Consider the following 20,601-nt stretch of genomic DNA (forward strand, 5'->3'; position numbering starts at 1 on the left):
AAATTGTTTACTAAATCCAGCATCTAGTAACATACATCGCAATTTTTTTAGTAAAGTACGATTCATCCGTTCTGCCACACCGTTCTGTTGTGGCGTACCTCGTACCGTGAAGTGTCTAACAATTCCCTCTCTCCAACATACTTCCATGAAGGGGTCTAAAGTGTACTCACCTTCATTATCAGATCTGAGCCGCTTGATTTTTTTGCCGGTCTGAATCTCAATCATTTTCTTCCAATCAAGGAAGATTTCAGCACTTCATTTTTATTCTTCATCGTATACACCCACACATAACAAGAATAATCATCTACAAAAGTTACAAACTAATGCTTACCTTCCAAAGATGCATTTTTGGTAGATCCCTAAATATCGAAGTGTACATAGTCAAGTATCCCCTATGTATTGTGTATAGCGGTTCCAAACTTGATCCGCCTCTACTTCCCTAATACACAGTGCTAATAGAAAGACAGTTTACCAATCTTGGCACATTTGAGTAAGCATTGCTTCACTAGTGTTTGCAAAGCTTTTTCTCCATCGTGTCCCATACGCATATGCAAAAGACTGATGGTGTCAGCATCAGTCTCATCTAGCTTCTCACAGCATGTGGAAGTTCTTTCATCAATAGTACTTCCTTGCAAGAAGTATAAGTTTCCTTGACTCAAACCTTTCATAACCACCTGAACTCCCATTACTACTTTGAGAGTTCTATCTTTAATGGTGATTCTGAATCCCTTTGAATCCAGAGATCCAAGTGAGATGAGATTCTTTCGCAAGTCCAGAACGTACCGAACTTCTGTTAGAGTCTTGACACTACCATCGTATAGTTTTAACCGAATACTTCCTATTCTTTGAGTCTTACAGGCACTATTGTTGCCATAAGTACTACTCCACCCTTATTCTTTGTGAAATTAGTAAACCAGTCCCGATTAGGACATATGTGATAGGTACATCTGAAATCCATAATCCATTCATCGGAATGACAAATGAATGATGAACTTGCCAAGACAAAATCTGACTTTTCATATATGTTCATGACATTGGATGTGGTGGGTTGATTCTACTATTGTCCCTTCAGCTTGGGACAATCCTTCTTCCAATGTCTTTTGTTGCGACAAAAGAAACACTCCTCTCTGACGAGTTTTCTTCCTACTGATGAACCACGTGATATGGCCTGGGTTTTCAATTGAAAACCTTTCTTGTTTCCCAGATACCTAGACTGTAGTCTCCCCCTTGCTGCTAATGCTCCACTTAATGTATCTGGCTGTACTTGCTTATCTTTTTTGCTATACTTATTGCTAATTAAAGAGCTAGCTATATCGTCAAAACTGATATTTTTCTTCCCATATAGTAATGTAGTAATTAAATGCTTATATGTATCACTATTAGGTAATGAATTTAATAAAAGTAAAGTTTTATCTTCATTTTAGATTTCAACATCTAAATTTAATAAATCAGCAAGAATTTGATTGTAACTATTTAGATGTTTAGACATAAAAATACCTTCAAGAAACTGGAATCTGAAAAGCTTTTTTTTCAAGTGCAAACAGCTCTCAATGCTCTTCTTCATGAACTTATCTTCCAATTTCTGCCAAAGTTCCCTTGCACTTGTCTCTCTCATGACAAAATACTTCTGTTCTTTGGTAAGGCATAACTGGATTGTACTACAAGCTTAAGTATTAATCTTCCTCCAATCCTTTTCAGTCATATCATCTGGTTTCTCTTCTAACGCAATATCAAACTCTTGTTGGATCAAAACGTCCATAATTTCACACTACCACATGCCGAAATTGCTTGTTTCATCGAACTTCTCAACTTCAAACTTGGCATTTGAAACTGTGGACCGACGTCCAGAACTACTGGCATTTCCAGAGCTCCTATCTTTTCCAGAATCTTCGTTATGAATTTAGAAAATTTAGACAATAAATTTCAAATTTCTAACCGTATAGATGAGTCCAGAATGATCCAAATATTTGAAAAATACCATTTGATTGTTGAAATCGGACTCCAAATGGCTTAGATCAAACCCAAAGAAGGATTTGAAAACCAATAGTGATGATCGTCCAGTTCATGTGATACACACGCTGCAGAAGGGCGTCTGAAGTGCGTGGGGCACATATCTTTCACGCCCAGAGAGTCTTTAAGGCGCGTGGGGGCGTGTCTTTCACGCGTCTTCAACCTCAGTTGGCGCATGGGGGCGCGTTGCTCACTCGTTTTCAACCTCCAACTGCGAGTGAGGCGCGTGCACTCACTCTCCTACTTCTCGGGGTGCATGCGAGCTCCTCCGATCTCCGTTTTCGATTCCGTTTGTTGCAACAAATTCGTCTTGACGCGAGGAACACCCTGGAGTTGTCAAAAGTTAATTTCAATCAACTAGATTTCTAGACAGCGCAAACCAAAGCTCTAATACCAATTATTGCACCTCTAGCCTGTTCAAAATCATATAAAACAATATTTAAGTAGTTCAACAAATTGCCTACGTCTATTAAAACCAAAATTCATTGAGTTTGTATGAGATTACAAACACTCAATACTTTCTCTCTCATGTCCACTTTCTCTCTGTTTTGCCCACTCCATTTTATACAAATGAGCTCTCCTTTTATAGGATAAGTTTAAGAGGACAAGCAACTATAATTGTTGACCAAGAGAATCGATGCAGCAATTTATGGTCCTAAATTGCTGCTAGAGAGTTGAGTGTCCTAATATGACAAAGGACTTTCAAGGGCTACATATGGGGAGATAGCTACGCATGGGTATGCATATTTGGGGGGATTTCAACAAATTATTTAAGGGTTCCTATTGGTTAGGATCCATAGAGATTTCAACTTGAAGATATTGAAGAGTATATTCCGCATACATATGTTTGAGATTTCTAGTTATTTCTCTCTCATCAAGTGTGATCGTGCTCCTTGTTAGAGGTTGAATGATCGTTATTTAACCACTGGAATTTTAAAAGAAAAGCCAATGTTTGAAGTTTGTTAAAGGTTCTGACTGCTACTGCGATAGAGACAAACAGAAGTAAGAAAGTCAATTGACAAAAGTTTTGTAATTGAGACTTACTTATACTTGATTTTCAAATAATAAAATTGATTTTTCTAGATTTAATTGCCCTCTAGGAGTTTACTTTTAAAAAGTTCTTTAAATAGTTTTCCTTCATTATCAATTTTGGTGTTAAGCAATTTATTTATTTTATGTTATTGCTTATTTATAAATTGCATAATTGGCGACTAACCAATTTATTAAGTGAATTGATAGATTTTTGTGTTATGATACAGAGATATTTAGGGAATTTCATGTATGATCATGCACATCTCTCTCTCTCTCTCTCTCTCTCTCTCTCTCTCTCTCTCCCCAGAGAAAGAGAATCGGGGAAAAAGAAGGCATGAATCGGAGAAATGCTTGGTATGTGTTCTCTGCAAGAAGTGAATCACCACTAACCATATCAAGTTATTGCCATCTTAAAAGTAAAAACGAACTGAACTTACAAAAATTTAGGGGTATAACCAGTTCGTTTTGGTCCGGTTTTGAACAAAATTTAGGACCGAACCGGTATGTACCAGTTTTGCATTTTTCAAAACCGATTACGCACCGGTTACCCTCTTAAACCGGTACTCTGGTTTTACCGATTTTCGATTTGGTTCGGTCCAGTTTTACCGATTTTAATGTACTATATTATATATTATATAATATAGTATATTATAGTATATAATACTATAGTGATAATATATTGTAGTATATTATAATATATATTATAATTGTATTATAGACTATAATGATATATTATAATATATAATATAATGATATATTATATTATATTATAATATATAGTGATATAGTATAAATATAACTATTAATATGCACTATATAATATTATTATAATTATTAATACAATAAGCAAACTGATATTAGATTTTAAAATTTAATATTATATTAATTAGTAATTTATCATATAATATAAAACTATTTTATATATAGTTATATATTATATATAATCTAAAAAATTAAAATATATATAAATCGGTCCGGTCCGATTTACCGGTTTATCGGTTTTTTTTAACACCCCTACAAAAATCACTTCCAACTAATTTATTTGTCATCGAAATACAAATACATCGTTAATTCAATACTGACAGGGAAATCAAGCATGAAAAATCAAAATGGGAAGAGAGGAACCCATATGGTGGATAATCCCATCATCCCGCATGAACAGAACAGAACATTTTTTTTAATAAATAAGTAAATAGAACAGAACAAACAGCAATAGGGAAACTGATAAGCATGAACCTAAAACTTTTATGCTCCAGCAGTCTTCTGATTTGGTTTGAAAACATACTTAATCAGCGACTCCTTAATTGATAAGAGTTCAGGAAATTCCTGCTTCAATTTCGTGGCTTCAAGCTCATTGTTGCTTCTTGGGGCAATGATTACCTTTGCCTGCTCCTCAAGAGTAAAGTTCTTCCATGTGAAGTTGGGGTTAATGTGTTCCCTATACATCTCTAATATGTCATTGTGGCTGACCACGCCGGGGTTTGTGAAGTTCCATATCCCAGTGAGATTTCTCTTTGCCATCTCAATGGAGATTGGGAGTAGTTCATCCAAGATCGTCATCGAGTTTGGTATGTTCACTACCTTCTCGTACCGAGTGATTTTTGTGATGAAGTTACGAGGGTTGGATAAATCAGACGAGATGGGCATTCTGACACGCAAGGTGCAGACATTCTCATAGTTCTTGAGAAGTTCTTCCACCTTAAAAACATCAAGTTCGAGCCACAATCAGTAACCAACAATGCGTCTATGAGCATAACCATCTACCATACCTCTTGCACTTTGTTACTACGCAATAAATTATTAAATCGTGCGCATATCTGAGAGAAAGATGTCCCCAGCACAATAGTTTCGAAAAATAAGTCACCTAGTTTACAAAGCACAACGATTCACACTTTCTAGGACTCGCATATTTTTTTCTTTACTTCAATTAAAAATAGAACGCAAGCTTATATAAACTCACAATAATAAATCATACAGTCAGCTCAATTTGCAAGAACATGACACAGATTCACAAGATCATACTCTTTAAACTACAGACATAATCTATCAGATCTAGAACTCTGTGCTTAAATGCACATCACATGTGTGTATGTAGTAGCATGCAAAGCTCTATATTTCGTACAAACTCTCTAAATCATTACTAAAAAGCAAGCAAGATCCCAGTCTTCACACATTACAGGGCCCTAGTGGACCCACAATGCGCATACCCTTATAGCATCCATTAGAGCTGCTGATACTTACTGAGGAAAATTAAATATAATAGGGAAAAGAAAGAAGGAAAACCCACCATTGCCTTGGTCTTGGAGTAGAAAGATCCGACGAAGTTGGGCGTATCCTCCTCCTTGAACCCGATGCCGGAACCGATGGGGTGAACGGAATCGTACTCGAAAATACACCCGGTGGCGTAGTTGATCAAGACGAGGCCCTTCTCCCTGCATACGTCGGCCAAAGTGAGGGTCCCGACGACGTTGGTCCTGATGGTCTCGACCTTGTGGGACTCGCACCAGTCGACGTTGGGGCGGCCCGTGACGCCAGCGGCGTTGAAGACATGGCTGGGCTTGACGGCAGCCACGTCGGCCTCAAGCGACAGGCGGTTCTCGAGGCGCCCTGAGCCGTAGGCGAAGTCGATACCCTGCTCCTGGCAGAGCTTCCCCAGTAACCCTCCTATCCAACCGGTGCGGCCGTAGATCAGGAACTTGAACGGCTTGTCGGTTACCGAGGCTCCATTAGCTGGAAAACCCATCTCAGAGAGGGAGAGAGAAAGAGGGGGATTTGGATTTTGGAAGAAGTGCTATATAAAATAGTGAAGATCGATACTTTGGTGAATTGGGATGTGAAAAAGTATATATAGCAGGGAAGCGAGCACATGGCTGATTCGGTCCAAAGATGGTGGCAAGGTCTCACCCTTTTGGTTTGGACAGTGGAGGGGACAGTACGAACAAGGCAGTGGGCACGCATGTTCTATACGAGAAGACTGCCATCGTAGCAGGCTGACCCCCACTAATTCCCATCATCCTTAACAAAATAAAAAACAAATAAAGCTCATTCTTTGAATCTTTGCTAACAAAAATTATATGGATACAAACTCAATATTACTTTTAGGAAAAATATAATTGTGAGGATAATTATATATTAATATATATATATTAATTTAATATTATTAGTTAAAAAGTAAATTTTATTAAAAATAGTATTAATTTAAATTTTAAATATAAATAAATCAATATTGGTATACAAATTAGTACGCGACTTTACTTGTACGTAGTAAAACTCTTATTTTTATTATTAATATGAACGGTGAGATTATCATTTATATCTAGATTCGTATACATTTTATAATGTAAGATGAATAATAAAAAAAAAAAATATATATACTATATTACCATTCTATTTATATTTCACTAAGTAAGATGTGGTACATTTACCACCATTAAATGATTATTTATTACATATTTTTTTATCGATAAATGTGTCACATCATATATAGTAAAATATAAGTAAAATAATGGTGTGATATATAATATTATTCAAAAAAATATGCGATATGATATAGTTTAAGTGTTGAGTTTTGATAGAGTAAAAAGTATAAACTTTTATAGTTTGTAATATAATTAATCATTTTGTATAAGTTATAATGCAAAATGTAAGAAGAAATCTTAATTTTTTTCGCATATGAATTTTATATAAAAAAAAGTTTACACTGATGTGGTTTAATATAATTCATCAAATTGTAAAATTATTTTTATTATAAAATAGATCTAACATATAATATTAAATCATTGGCAATTCGTAAGATTTATTGCATAAGATTTATATATAGAAGTAACACATCAACATAAGCCATGAAAATACATAATAAAAAAAATAACGATTTAAAAAATAATATATTCTCTCTAAAGTTGACATGATATAGAGGTGTGAACTCGATTCTCAAATCGAGTTGTGAGAGCTACTTTGTATCTCATATGGTAAATTGAGTTTTTTTAGTAAAGAAGGAGATTAATAACATTTTGAAGTGATATATGGATGGACCATTGAGGGATGAGAGATCTCATTCATATTGGACCACTGGATTTTTAACCATTATTAATTGCATATTATCACCTATATTATATAAAAATTATATTCAAAACTTAGAAATAAAATCTGATCTCAGTACTCATGAGAAATAATGATTTTTTTTCTTGAAATATACTTCATTTCTTTTAATGAAATCGAAGTTACATCTGTAAATAATCAATATAAAGAAAATCCAAATTACCAACTAAACTACTCATATGTTAGGATTGGTTTTCTTCATCTTTATGGTTGGTTCCAAATAATGGTTTTCTTTGTCTTTATTAATGGTTTTGAATAATAAATTTGGTGGCGTATTTCTTTGGTCAAGTTTATGTATCCTATGAATGTGAATTATAATCAGTTTAAGAGATAAGTCGATGTATAAGACAATTTTTAATATTTTGAATGTGAATTAATTAAAAAAATGATGCTTCAAAGTGAGAAAACGTGTTTTTACCGAATTATATATTTGATCCTTAGGTGTCGAATCCAAATTGATAAGACTCATTCCTCGCCATATTATTATTAAAATATGACGTTACAATGTGCGTGGGGAATATAAAATAGAAATTATTCATCATCATGATCGGAAGATTCACAAAATAAACTCAACACGTGATCAACAAATATATATTAAACTGCATTAAATGAATTTTATATATATATATATATATATATTTATATTGATATTTAATTTATTCTATTCTGTCGGTGGGATGTCTATATAATATAAAAGTGAGTTGTTATGGTGTGGGAAGGATCATCGTGCTTAATTTGGATGCAATTCTGCAATTATATTGGGTTGGTTTCATCGAGTTGCGGTTGAGTTAATTAAAGTGTCATTCAGTTCTTCTTTCTTTTTCGGAAAATACTCTTTCGATTGTGAAGAAATCTGGAATCCTATCCAAAAGAGACGTGAGACAGCAATATGTTCACCCATCAAAATGTTTAGGATGTGTTCTTTCCAACATATATATAATATGGCCAAATGTGTATAATGTTGTAACTATAATTCCTATACTTTAATCGAAAGCATTAGCATTTAGATCAGAGCCTTATTTCTGTTCTTCCACGTAATTATAATTTTCTTCATTTCAGTTATAAAAATCTTGTACGTTGTTTTGGTAATGTGTTTGTGGTTTTCTCAACTCATGCATGCGTGCCTTTCTAGTTTTATTACTAAAAAATTTATAAAAATTATTACATTTTTTTTGGAGAATATTATTTAAGAGCTTGTAATAATTAAGTTATGATTATTAATTAATTATAAATTTCCGAGGCTTTGCATTTGACGTACAAACGTTTTTTTTTTTTTTAAAAAAAAAAAGAGCAAAGACTAGGAGAAAGAAAAAACAAGATGCTCAAACAAAGTTTGACGATCAAGTTATGTTTTTCCTTCCAAACATTAAGCAAATAGCCTATGGAATTCAAGTTAATGTCAAACATATAAACTCCTCACTGGAGGACTTGTTAGCCATCTGGCATGAGTATCATTAAGTTGATCAGACCGTCAAATTTTCTTGAATAGCTGTAAATGTCTCTGTAATAGTCCCGCCCACGTCGGGGAATGTCTCAGAGACAGGAAGAGGTTTCACCTAGCCCATTCGATCAACTTCAAGTGGATACTTTAACAGGTGGCCCTTCATTTCCGTTACCTCATCAGCTGCATATTGTCTCCAGTTGCGCTTGCTCATGGACCGTACCTGTCTCACACATTCAAGGCTCTCCGGTTGCTTGAAACATTCTTCGATTGCCCCGACATGCTCTGCCCATAATGACATTATATATCCATAGATCTGCACCAATAGAAAAGTAGAGATAGTTGCACATTATGGTAACAATAGTAGAATGCCCAGCAGTGTTAATCATCCATCTTCAATCACAAGTTGATATCTGAGCAATGATATCCAGCTGAGCATTATGCATCATCTCTCAAAAGCATGGACTGAAAAAATGGACATTAAGACATTAACCTTAAAACGGAGTTGGGTGAGCAGAAGTCTTTCCCAAGCCCCAAAAATGTTGTTATTTGAAAGGCATAAACCTAAGAGATATAAGAATTTCAAATGGATAAAACAACTTGCAGTTGCAGCCAAACCATAACCTGGCACTTTTTTTTAGTCAAGTACTTGTGGCTTTGATATCCACAAACTGTTACAAAGGAAAAGTAATTCAGATAAGTTGATAGCAGAGACGAGTAAAGTTCCCCATATAATTTGCTTAACAGGCTTGGGAAATCTCAATGATGCCGAAAATCATCAATTGTTCAAAATAATCTTGCAATGAATTACTACTCGATCAAACCGACTATATCTTCTTTAGCTTTCATGAGCGTCAATAGATTCCTCTTACCTATACTGATATAAATATGAGCTTACCTAGCATCTTGTAAATGATATTCACATGGATAGACGTGTAGCAGCTGTCAAAATGGATTTCTTTGATTGATCCTTTCTGAGGATTTTATCCCCTTATATAGAACATCAGTACATGACTATGTACTGTCTAATTTGAGCGGGAAGAGCCCCTACAATTACGCCTGAAATTTAGGCCGCAGCGCCGTATGTAGCCTCCCCCTATTTAGCAGCTGTGACTAGCCTACATATATATATAAAGTAAACTACTACAATTGTATAGTATTACAGATATTACAAATAAAAGATGGACTGTTATACGTTGACAGCCCCCCTCAAATTGATGCCCGTAGATCAACAAGCATCAATTTGCTACTTAGGAAGCAATGTCGATGACGAGTGAGAGCCTTGGTGAAAATATCAGCAATTTGTAGTTCAGTAGAAACATGTGGAAGAGTGATAACACGAGCTTCAAATGCTTCACGGATAGAGTGACAATCGACTTCAATATGCTTCGTGCGTTCATGATAGACAGGATTGGCAGTGATCTGAATAGCACTCGTATTATCAGCATGTAGAGGTGTGGGATCGGTCTCAGAAAAATCTAGCTCAGCAAGCATACCTCGAAGCCAAATAATTTCAGAACAAGCTAAAGACATCGCTCGGTATTCAGATTCCGTAGAAGACTTAGAAACTCGGTCTTGTTTCTTACTCTTCCAAGAGACCAATGCATTACCTAAGAACACACACCAACCAGTGATGGAACGACGTGTATCCGCACAACCAGCCCAATCAGCATCGCTATAAGCAGCAAGACGAGTCGAGTTGCCGGCTGGGAAGAATAAACCACGAGCAGAAGTGCCATTAACATATCGTATGATCCTACGAACAGCAGCCAAATGAAGATGACGAGGAGTTTGAAGAAACTGACTGACTTGCTGTACAGCAAAAGAAATGTCTGGTCTAGTAATAGTGAGATAAACAAGACTACCCACCAACTTTCGATATAAACTGGGATCAGAAAGTAAGTCTCCCTCCTCTTTGCGAAGCTTAACATTTAATTCCATAGGAGTATCCACAAAAGTAGCCTCCTGTAGACCAGCTGTAGCCACCAAGTCACTAGCATACTTATGTTGATTGAGTGAAATACCAGAGGGACTACGATGCACCTCAAGACCAAGAAAATATGTGAGAGATCCAAGATCTTTCATATGAAAGGACTCTAAGAGATGAGTCTTGAGCTGGCCAAGTAAGACAGAATCAGAACCAGTGATCACAATATCATCAACATAGACTAAAAGAACAACAATACCCATGTCTGATTTCCGAAGAAACAATGAAGTATCATACTTGCTCTGCTTGAATGAAAATTGTAATAAAGTTGTGCGGAATTTATCAAACCAAGCCCTCGGAGCCTGTTTGAGACCATAAAGAGAGCGACGAAGCTTACACACATGTGAAGTCGAAGAGGTGAACAATCCCGGGGGTGGCTTCATATAAATACACTCTTTAAGATCTCCATGAAGGAAAGCATTCTTAACATCCATCTGATGTAGTGGCCAATCATTGGAAGCAGCAAGAGCTAAAATTATACGAACAGTAGTCATCTTAGCCACAGGAGCAAAGGTCTCTTCATAATTGACACCATATTCTTGATTATTCCCGAGTGCAACAAGCCGAGCTTTGTAACGATCTAAACTTCCATCAGATTGGATTTTGACTGAATAAACCCATTTGCAACCCAGAGGAACAATGGTAGGAGGACACAGCTCAATGTCCCAGGTGTGGTTGGCCTTTAAAGCGTCAATTTCTTCCTGCATAGCTTGTCGCCAACAATCATGCTTGACAGCTTGTGAGTAGCATGTGGGAATATCAAAATTGGATAATGTAGTAGTAAGAGCAGAAGCAAACCACCCATACCTATCCGGAGGTACTGATATTCGAGAAGAGCGACGTACCAAGTGCTCTGAAGGTGCTGCAACTGATTGGTCCTGGAGCATGATAGGATCAGATATTGGTTGAGCCACCGGAAGAGAAGGAACGGGCGAGCGATTCAGCAGAGAAGAGCGAACAGATTCATACTCGGGGCGGAGTTTCATAAGAAATTGATCACGACGACGAGTCTCGTGAAGACTTTGAATAGTGGAAAGAGAGGCAACGGGAACATCCGCAATAACCAAATCAGAATATTCGTTCCAAAGAGTCAGAAACGCTGAATAATAGTCTTGGATGGAACGATTGTCATGTGAAAACAGGGCAATTGTATGCTCTAACTGAAAACGACGAGCATCATTATCTTGATGATATACTTTCTTTAAGTAAGTCCACATGAATTGAGCAGTACGATGAGGCCGTAAGTGAGTGATAATATGTGGCTCGACTGAGCCAAGAAGCCAAGACATAATTCGAGCGTCAAGCACATCCCAATCTTTGGATTTATCAGGATTAGATGCACAATCAGTGCCATCAATATGCCCCCAAAGATCTTTTCCTTTAAGAAAAAGTTCAAATTGAAATGCCCACGTAGAATAATTATTTCCCGAAAACTTGGTACATACAGGTACAGAGTCCATTGAAGAGATTTAATTATAAAAAATTAAATCTGAGAAGAAGATTAAATAGAACCGAGACAAGACTAAGAAACTATAATACCCACGATAGAATATTATATCCGAAGGCAAACCCACAAAAAAAAAAATTGACCACGGTTAAAAAATTGACCACGGTTAAAATTGACCCGAGACAAATAATTGTGGCCGACCAACTGATAATGATAGAAAGAAAAAAAATAACCGAGATTGATAAATAAAGGAAGGCACCAAGAACCTGAGAGCTGAGACCGAAAGAAAAAAAATTGACTAAAACCGTGTTACTACAGAAAAAAATAACCGAGAATTATAAGCAAAGGACCGTGATTAACCGAGAATTATAAGCACATTGACCGAAACCTGAAAGAGTAAGAATTTGTGTCTAACCGAAGGACCGTGAAAGTGAAAGTGAAAGTGAGGTACCGAAAGTGATGGACCAACCGAAATCAAGGCCACGTGAAAGAGTGAGGTACCAAAAAAAAATGATGAACCACGTGAAAGAGTGAGGTACCAAAAGTCAAACCAACCTAAAGTGAGGTACAGCAAGTCACGTGAAAGTGAACTGTGAGGACATCGACGTGCTCTTAAGCCAACAATATTCTTTATGCCACACTGTGAGGGACCGAAAGAAATAATACCTCCAGAAGCTGTGCCGACAGCTACCTTGGATGCAGAGCACTGACTGTTGAGCTGATGGTGCCGTAATTGGAATCTATGGAAGAACAGAGAGCGCGCGCAAGAGAGAGAATAGGTTGGGTCTTGTACAGAGAACCGGGAGGAGAAGGAAAAAGAAGAGACCGAAACTTTTTTTTTGAAGAGCTGGATTTCTGAAGAGCTTGTACAGAGAACCGGGAGGAGAAGGAAAAAAAAAAAACCGAAGCTTTCTGAAGAGCTGGATTTCTGAAGAGCTTCAGGGGTAGCTCGGTGAGAATTTCTGTAAACAAAATTTCTGTAAAACCACAACAATAGAGATAGACCGAAAAAATTTCAAGAAAGCTCTGATACCATGTCAAAATGGATTTCTTTGATTGATCCTTTCTGAGGATTTTATCCCCTTATATAGAACATCAGTACATGACTATGTACTGTCTAATTTGAGCGGGAAGAGCCCCTACAATTACGCCTGAAATTTAGGCCGCAGCGCCGTATGTAGCCTCCCCCTATTTAGCAGCTGTGACTAGCCTACATATATATATAAAGTAAACTACTACAATTGTATAGTATTACAGATATTACAAATAAAAGATGGACTGTTATACGTTGACAGCAGCAAGGTAAAAGTAAAGAGTTCTATTTTGTTAAGCTTACCTGTCCACGTGGACCAGAAACTTTGCTTGCCCAGGTATGAATCGTATGATGAGGCTGATATGCACCCATTGCTATTTCGGTGTCTCTGGTGCCTTCCATGGACCGCTGATTGATATTTGCTGACCCCAGTATCACATACTCATCATCCACTATCATTCCTTTTGAGTGCACATAAATCATAAAACGCCTACTTTTCTGAGTCAGTGCCTAGGTTAACAACATACAGAACATTTAAATAAGACAGATAAAAGTGTGAAATAATGATCAACTGTCAAAGGAAACATAACGTTTGGGAAAGAGAAATCTGAAACTGTACTCAGGCAGACAAGGGAAATACTTGAGGAGTCTTTTCTGTGGCAGAATTTCTTATGTCTAGACCGTCTTCCCTGTTTGCTGCCTCACGATTTCCAAGGCAAAAGAAATTCAGATAGTCTTGTGGCTCATACTTGTTCTCAAGTCCAACCTCCTTGAAAGCCTTGTAAATCATTTCATACATCATTTGCATCGTTTTATGCTGCAACATTCAGATGCAAAACTAGGTGGAAAAGATGTAACAAAAACCACCAATAATCCTTCCAATTGGTACACATGACAATAAGAAACAAACTCAGAAGGTACCTGCCAATAGAGAATCAGCTGAAAGATAATGCCTGTGGGACCACCTTCTGGCCACATTGGGATGATAATATATGCAGAGAACCTCTCGTTTGCTTTTATTTTGTTGGCAATTTTGAGGGCAATTTCCATCGGTATTAAATTGTTAGCACCTGCAGAGAGGAGTATGCTTATGACTTGAATTTCCAATATCCTCTCAACAATAAAAAAAAGTGGATACCTTTATTACCAACACTTAAAACTGCTACCCAGAAATGGAGTATAAGATAGAATATTGAGTGAGCATGTTGTATACTTGTATGACATTTAATAATATAAATAGTATATTGTTACTGTTAAATAAACATGCATGGTTGCTGTCTTCTAAGGCTAATTTTCTTGAGACCATGTACAAGAATTGAAAGGATTAAATCAACACAACATGCTTATTTTTAGCTTTTGGAATCAAACTTTCCGTGCATGCAATGTGTAACCATGCCCACTAACGTTACATTTCTCCTTAAATGGATCACTAGGTTGGGGATCACATAATTGCTAGAAACACTGAAATCCCTGTCAGTGTCCTTGCTACATGAGTAGAGTTAAGATCAAGGAAGAAAATAGATTGTAAAGAGCATCAATTGCCAGAGTTACACTAAAATGCAACTTGAATATTACTTTTTTCTATTCGGTTTTCTGATAATTGATTGAGCCCAACATTACATTAAAGTAATGGATAAATGAGAAGTGAAACATTCAGCACAGAAATGGAATCACTTTTGAAAACCATTTTCATACTATAAAGAAAAAGAAAGGAAAAAAATAGCAAAGAAGATTAATGCCGTAACATGCATAAATGTTACAGATATATGCACTTGTCAAATAATTACACAAAAATATATGTATTCATGTTAAAAATTCCTCACCTTTGTCTTGGTGAGAATCCCAATTGTATGACGACCCAAGGAAGTACTGGTTCTCAATATAAATGAATTTCTGGGCAGCACGGATCGCCTTCACATATGCTATATGTATGCTCATGTCTATTAGTACATTCTTCCCGCATAGAAGATTCTGCGACAACAATGTAAACATTTTGGTCCATTAACCTTCATTGTGAAGAAAAGCCTTTTTTCACACATAAGCAAAATAAAACTAGAGGTTTTCCTCACCCTGCTTGTAGCATCTTTTGGATCCTCTGGAAATCCCTTTACAGAATTGGAATCAATTGAACGGAAAACCTTCACTTATGGCAAATTCCCAAAAGAAATAAGACATGAAACATATTGAGAAAAAATAAGAATTGGAAAATCTAAATCCAATCAAAGATTGACCTCTAATATACCTGTACATGCCAATCCCCTGGACCATTCTGACTTTGGAGAGGAAAATCTGCTATCCCAACGATGTCGGGAATTCTTTCAATCTTGAGTAGTGCATCATCATATGAGGATTTTAGCTTTTGAATCCCGTGGACTTTTGATGCATTTAACCAGCGCTCCTCAAAGTTGGTGAGAATATCATATGCAGCTGGACCATCAATATGACAGTGCAAATCATGCCATGGTACCCTGGCACAGCCAGTACCAGGCTCCTGTTTGAGTTAATAATTCAAATAGGTTATACGGCGGGTAAAATGCCACATGGAAATCATCATACATTCCAAAATTGATCCTCTATCAAATGGGAGAATCAGGAAAACTTTAACATGGTAACTTGGAGAAGGTAAGCCTAATAATGAAGGTTGCTGATTCTCTCACCCTCCCCCCAGTTTTCAAGAAATCCCCCACCGCATGAATATAATCAATTGCTAATAAGCCATGAACAATGTGTTATAATTGTGCACTGAGTGATAGATTACCCATGTATAACACCCTCTTATTTGCATATGCATGAAGCAACTACTGGGGTATCTGCGTTTGGGCAACAAAGAAAAATTTCAGGATAATTACACTTCTCACCCACAAACTGTCACCTATTTTTAACTTTGTACCCTAAACTGGCAAAAGTCTCAATTTGCATCTTAAATGCCTATATCTCTCAGCCTCCACCCGTTAAAATGAACAGAAGATTGGCCACTAGCACAATCTTAATAGTCATTTGAATGGAGGATGCGGTTAGGTTCGAAATTGAAACTTTGTGTTGTTTAAGGTGCAACATGAGAAATAGGTGGTAGTTTGTTGGTGAAAAGTGTAATTTCACCAAAAGTTTTTGTTGATTCCAGTTACACTATCAGAATCATACATGAATGCCTGAGGTTTACAAATATATTTTCAGGATATTTTCCAGAGATTTCATAGGATAGATAAAACAGAAGATTAATAATTCCCAAACCAGAATCAACTACCTTACTGAAAATTGAGAAAATTAATTGAATGATTTACCGTGAAGTTTGGATTATGGTAGTCATCTTTGTGCACTGTTTGTAAAGTCCGAAAGAGAGGATGTATTGGAGTATCATATCGGCCCAAGCATAAATCAAGACCTCCAACAAATGCCATGATCTTTCTTTTATATTGGCCTGCATCAGCATCTACAATTACTATTTTCTGATGATGGGTATAGATTGTCTCAACTTCCTGACAATCAAAGATAAAAACATAAGAGGTTCAAAGCAAGTACTAAAATAGAAAACCAAATACAGATATATACAAACACATACAGATATATGTGTGTAGGTTTCTATGCACCTATATCCATATATAGAAGGTTTGAAAAATCATCCTCAGCATGTTAGCGGGAGTGAATACTTGAACTTCCCATAATCAAATAAATTATTCAGATATGGGTTGACTACATCTATAACTCATTCAACTTTCTGCAAGACGAACGATTGTTCTAAGTCTTATAAAAAGAATATGCCGGAAGACATTAGCCAGTCAACCAGACAAAAAGGTGCATAGGACCAATAAATAGAATCATTTCAAGGAACTTGATAGCTTAACCAACAAAACAGCATCAAGTAAAATTTGATATACAAATCTATAGCCTCAGCTGTCAAACAAATAGCATGTACCAAGACACTGGACAAATATCTGGTGACGCATTAATATCCAACCTGCTTCTTGATCCAACTATGACCTTTCCGGGCAGATCGAGGGCAAAGTAGCACTTTAACTGACGAATGCTTGAAAAAACGACGAGTTTCCTCATCCTTGGTGTGCATGATCCCATCCTGCAAACATAGAAATCAATGAATACACAATGCTAAAGGATACACAAATAAGTACTTGATGAAAGAAAGGCAATGATGAATAAGAAAGATAAGAATAATACACTAGTCTCCTCACATCTAAATCAGAGATTACAGAAAATTAAACAATAATAAGCTGCTTGGGGTTAGTTAGTTGAATCATTTCACCTTCCTGCCAACAAATATTAACCAATTTAGTTAACATGATACTTGAAATTGACACAAAACTCAGAAAGTTTATTTTGAGAAATAAAACAAAATTATAAGGGATATAGATCTATGAGCCGAAAAAACTAGGATGATAAGGGAATTCTCCAACCATTGTAGTAGTTTATAGAAAAATTAAAAGAAGCAAGTTATTAGAATGCTATTTGATGCCAAATCATGCTATTATATGGAATAGTGGTGACACAGTATTACAAGTTATTTAGTTCCTTACCCTTTTATGTCCAAGAATGCTCCTAGAAGTAGGATCATCCCATACAAGGAGCAGCACCCTTACACCTCCCTGTGACTTGATTTTGAGAAGATCCCCTAACATGCAATCTGTTGCATTATCACTCTCTCGAATTAGTTTAACCTTGTGGTACACAGACCACCCTATAATGTATATCAAACGGCGGGCCTGACTTATAGCTTCAAAGATGTCGCGCCAACAATTCCCGTGGACATATTGAACATCACCTTCAAGCTTCAACTTGGGAAGACAACCATCATTAACATGAGCATCTTGATATAGTGTGACTTTCCCACCTCTCCTAAGTGGAAAGTAGGTCCCAGGGACTCCTTGGTAATCAGAACCTGAACCTACTCCATGATATAGGCTCACTTTACCCACTGCGGTGTATTGGATTGATAAACTCAATACAGCTCCAGCCTTACAAGGTTTCCCACTGGCAGTAAGGATGGGGAAGGTTTCCTCAACTTTCATGCCAGAGCATAATTGCTCCACTGGAATCCCCACATCACCCATAATCTGCGAGCCAACAACATCACTGTCTTTAACAACAAACAGCACTTCCGCAGCATAATGCTGCCACAGGAACATTAAAATGCTGCATCCAAATAGGGTTCTCATTGTTACTAATCACATAAGTTCTCCCAATTACAGCACCTGATACAGATACTGTGACATATGGATCACTGGTTATTGGAGGAGACATATGCCCCTCAATTTTGTTGCTAACCTTCCCAGGAAGTTTTGAAAACATGCCCCTTAATTTTGTATGAAACATATCCTTATTAGGAAGGTTTTTGGCCTCCTTGACCCAAATATCTAAGTTCCCATGTAAAAGCAAAACCTTAAGGGAAGCCTTGTTGGTCTGAACTGGCACGGCTTGTTGTCCATGAGGATGGTTTGAGCCTCCAAACGAAAATGTTTCGGCATAAGCAGGATGAGCCATGTAAAATCCAAACCCCTCACCAGTTGACAAGCTTGAACTGTATGTAACGCTCTTGTGTTTGAAAATACGCAATCAAAAACTTCAACTTGAGACTATTGAATAGAGGTCAAAATATGAGTAGCCCGACTAGAAAGTAGTCTAAACCTGAAATCAGAATTCATGATCACAATTTCGAAAACACCCAATCCATATAGGCACTGAATTTTCTTGTTTGTTCCACACAAAAGAAAGAATGGGGCACTAATATGTGTTGGTCAACTCCAAAGAAAGAACCGGTACTAAAGAGGAATCTGGGATAGCTTTTGGGAAGGGGATAATTAACTTGAGAATTGATAATGGTAATGCAAAAATGTATAGATTATAGGTAACAAAAGGATAAGACTCAGATATGATTATGGGGTTTGGAGGTTTTTATGATAATGGCAAACTTTGAATCGAAGTGAAAGGCAAATAAGGAGATTGGAAGGCTTGAAAATATGACAATGGACGATGTGAACATGTTGCAGAAAAATAAACGGATTGTCCAAAAAGTACAAAGAAAATTAAGAATAATAACAAGAATCAACTTCATCCATTATTGATTATATAATATAATATTAACAAGTGGGAACTAGTAACTCTCAATCGGTATTCAACACCGAATTATGAAATGGAAAAGAGGGGAGAGAGAGAGAGAGAGTGTTGAAAGCCTTTGATAGTAGCGGAAAAGAATGGACAAGTACAGCAACCACCGGCTGGACTCCCGCCAGTTGTTTTTGTGTTTGTTTTTTTTTTTTTTTTTTTTTTTCTTTACATATATATTTTTCAAGTTTTTTAAATATTTAAAAAGAATTTTCTAATATTATTAAAAAATATTTACTTAATTATTAAATAAATAATAATAATAATAAAAATAATAAATTCCAGCGATAACACTCTCGGCGAAAAGTCATATCCTTCGACACTCGTCTACAAACAAAAGTTATATATTATTTTCTCACATTTTCCTTCGTATTTTAAGCCAACGGAAAATCATATCCTTCGATACTTATTAACCTCATCCCAGCCACAGCCGTCCTATAATTTAGCTAAAATAACTAAATAAGTATTTTTTATTTTTATTTTTATTTTTATTCTTATTCTGACAAGCTTCTTGACAATAATATTAACAATTGTTTTCTTTCACAACTTGTATTAATTATTAGAGTATTGTTACTTACGATGTAAACTCTATAAATATAATGCAATTGTTTTAAAATTATAAAATATTTTTATTTTTATAAAGAAATTTATAAAACTATCTCTCATTTTAAAATATAATTATGTAAATTGTTTTAAAAAGTGACGTACATTTATAATTTTTCATGAGAATGATGCTTGTGGTGTGATTTTGCAATGACAAATTGATGGCTGATCTTACCGATTGATGATATCGAAAGCTCTGATATTCTTAAGAGTAAAAAAATTCCTTCGCATTCAAGTGGGCTAGATCAACCGTCAACGCTTGCCTGCCCGGCCGGCTACCTACGATAACTAAGCAAGAAAATCTGGACAATTTGTTCGTGGAGGAAAGTGACACACAGATCAGACGAACGCACATTCACAAGGACATTTTGTAAGAATATTTGAGATTTTATTTGCCGCCTGTACACATCGATCATCATCACAATTTTTCTGTAATGTGGGCTCAAAAGAAGGCCTCTCATTCTTACCTTGGGTTATAGGGTTAGGCCCGAGTAAAAGTGTGTGGGGTTGTCATGATCTGCAGGAGAGTGACTGAATTAGCTAGCTATATGGGCCTATCTAGCTTTCAAACTTATCATGATCATGCATTTTTATGGTCATGTTTTGGACTCACACCACGGAGTTTAATTAATTGCAAGTACCTACGTGCATGCAGCATGGAAAATATATTGATTATTCTAAATTTCTAATGTAGTTTTTAATTAAATCAGTAATTTCTTGTTTTAAATATCTTTTTTTATAACATTTTCTAGCTAATATCATTTCATATTTCTAAATTTCTAAAAATCCGTATTATCTTGTTTTGAACGTCATTTTTTAATCATATTAAAATGTTT

The 20,601-nt window shown here is 36.1% G+C and overlaps 1 protein-coding gene and 1 pseudogene across 1 annotated transcript; both read right to left on the reverse strand.

Annotated features, from left to right (window-relative positions):
* Positions 1–4,061: 4,061 nt before the first annotated feature.
* LOC122280452 (bifunctional dTDP-4-dehydrorhamnose 3,5-epimerase/dTDP-4-dehydrorhamnose reductase-like) lies at positions 4,062–6,008 on the reverse strand. Its single transcript, XM_043091352.1, has 2 exons — positions 5,330–6,008; positions 4,062–4,740 (listed from the first exon to the last, which is right to left on the reverse strand). The coding sequence occupies exons 1-2, from the start codon at positions 5,783–5,785 to the stop codon at positions 4,288–4,290; spliced, it is 909 nt and encodes a 302-aa protein (XP_042947286.1). The 5' UTR covers positions 5,786–6,008; the 3' UTR covers positions 4,062–4,287.
* A 2,439-nt stretch (positions 6,009–8,447) lies between these two features.
* On the reverse strand, positions 8,448–19,210 carry LOC122282934 (annotated as a pseudogene).
* Positions 19,211–20,601: the final 1,391 nt, after the last annotated feature.

This window comes from Carya illinoinensis, chromosome 11 (assembly GCF_018687715.1).
Source record: "Carya illinoinensis cultivar Pawnee chromosome 11, C.illinoinensisPawnee_v1, whole genome shotgun sequence".
NCBI classification, from domain to species: Eukaryota; Viridiplantae; Streptophyta; class Magnoliopsida; order Fagales; family Juglandaceae; genus Carya; species Carya illinoinensis.

Coding starts and splice junctions, on each gene's coding strand:
- LOC122280452 (XM_043091352.1), bottom strand. CDS start 5,785: ATGGGTTTTCCAGCTAATGGAGCCTCGGTAACCGACAAGCCGTTCAAG. Junction 4,741..5,329: donor ACTCCAAGACCAAGGCAATG/GTGGGTTTTCCT, acceptor GATGTTTTTAAG/GTGGAAGAACTTCTCAAGAA.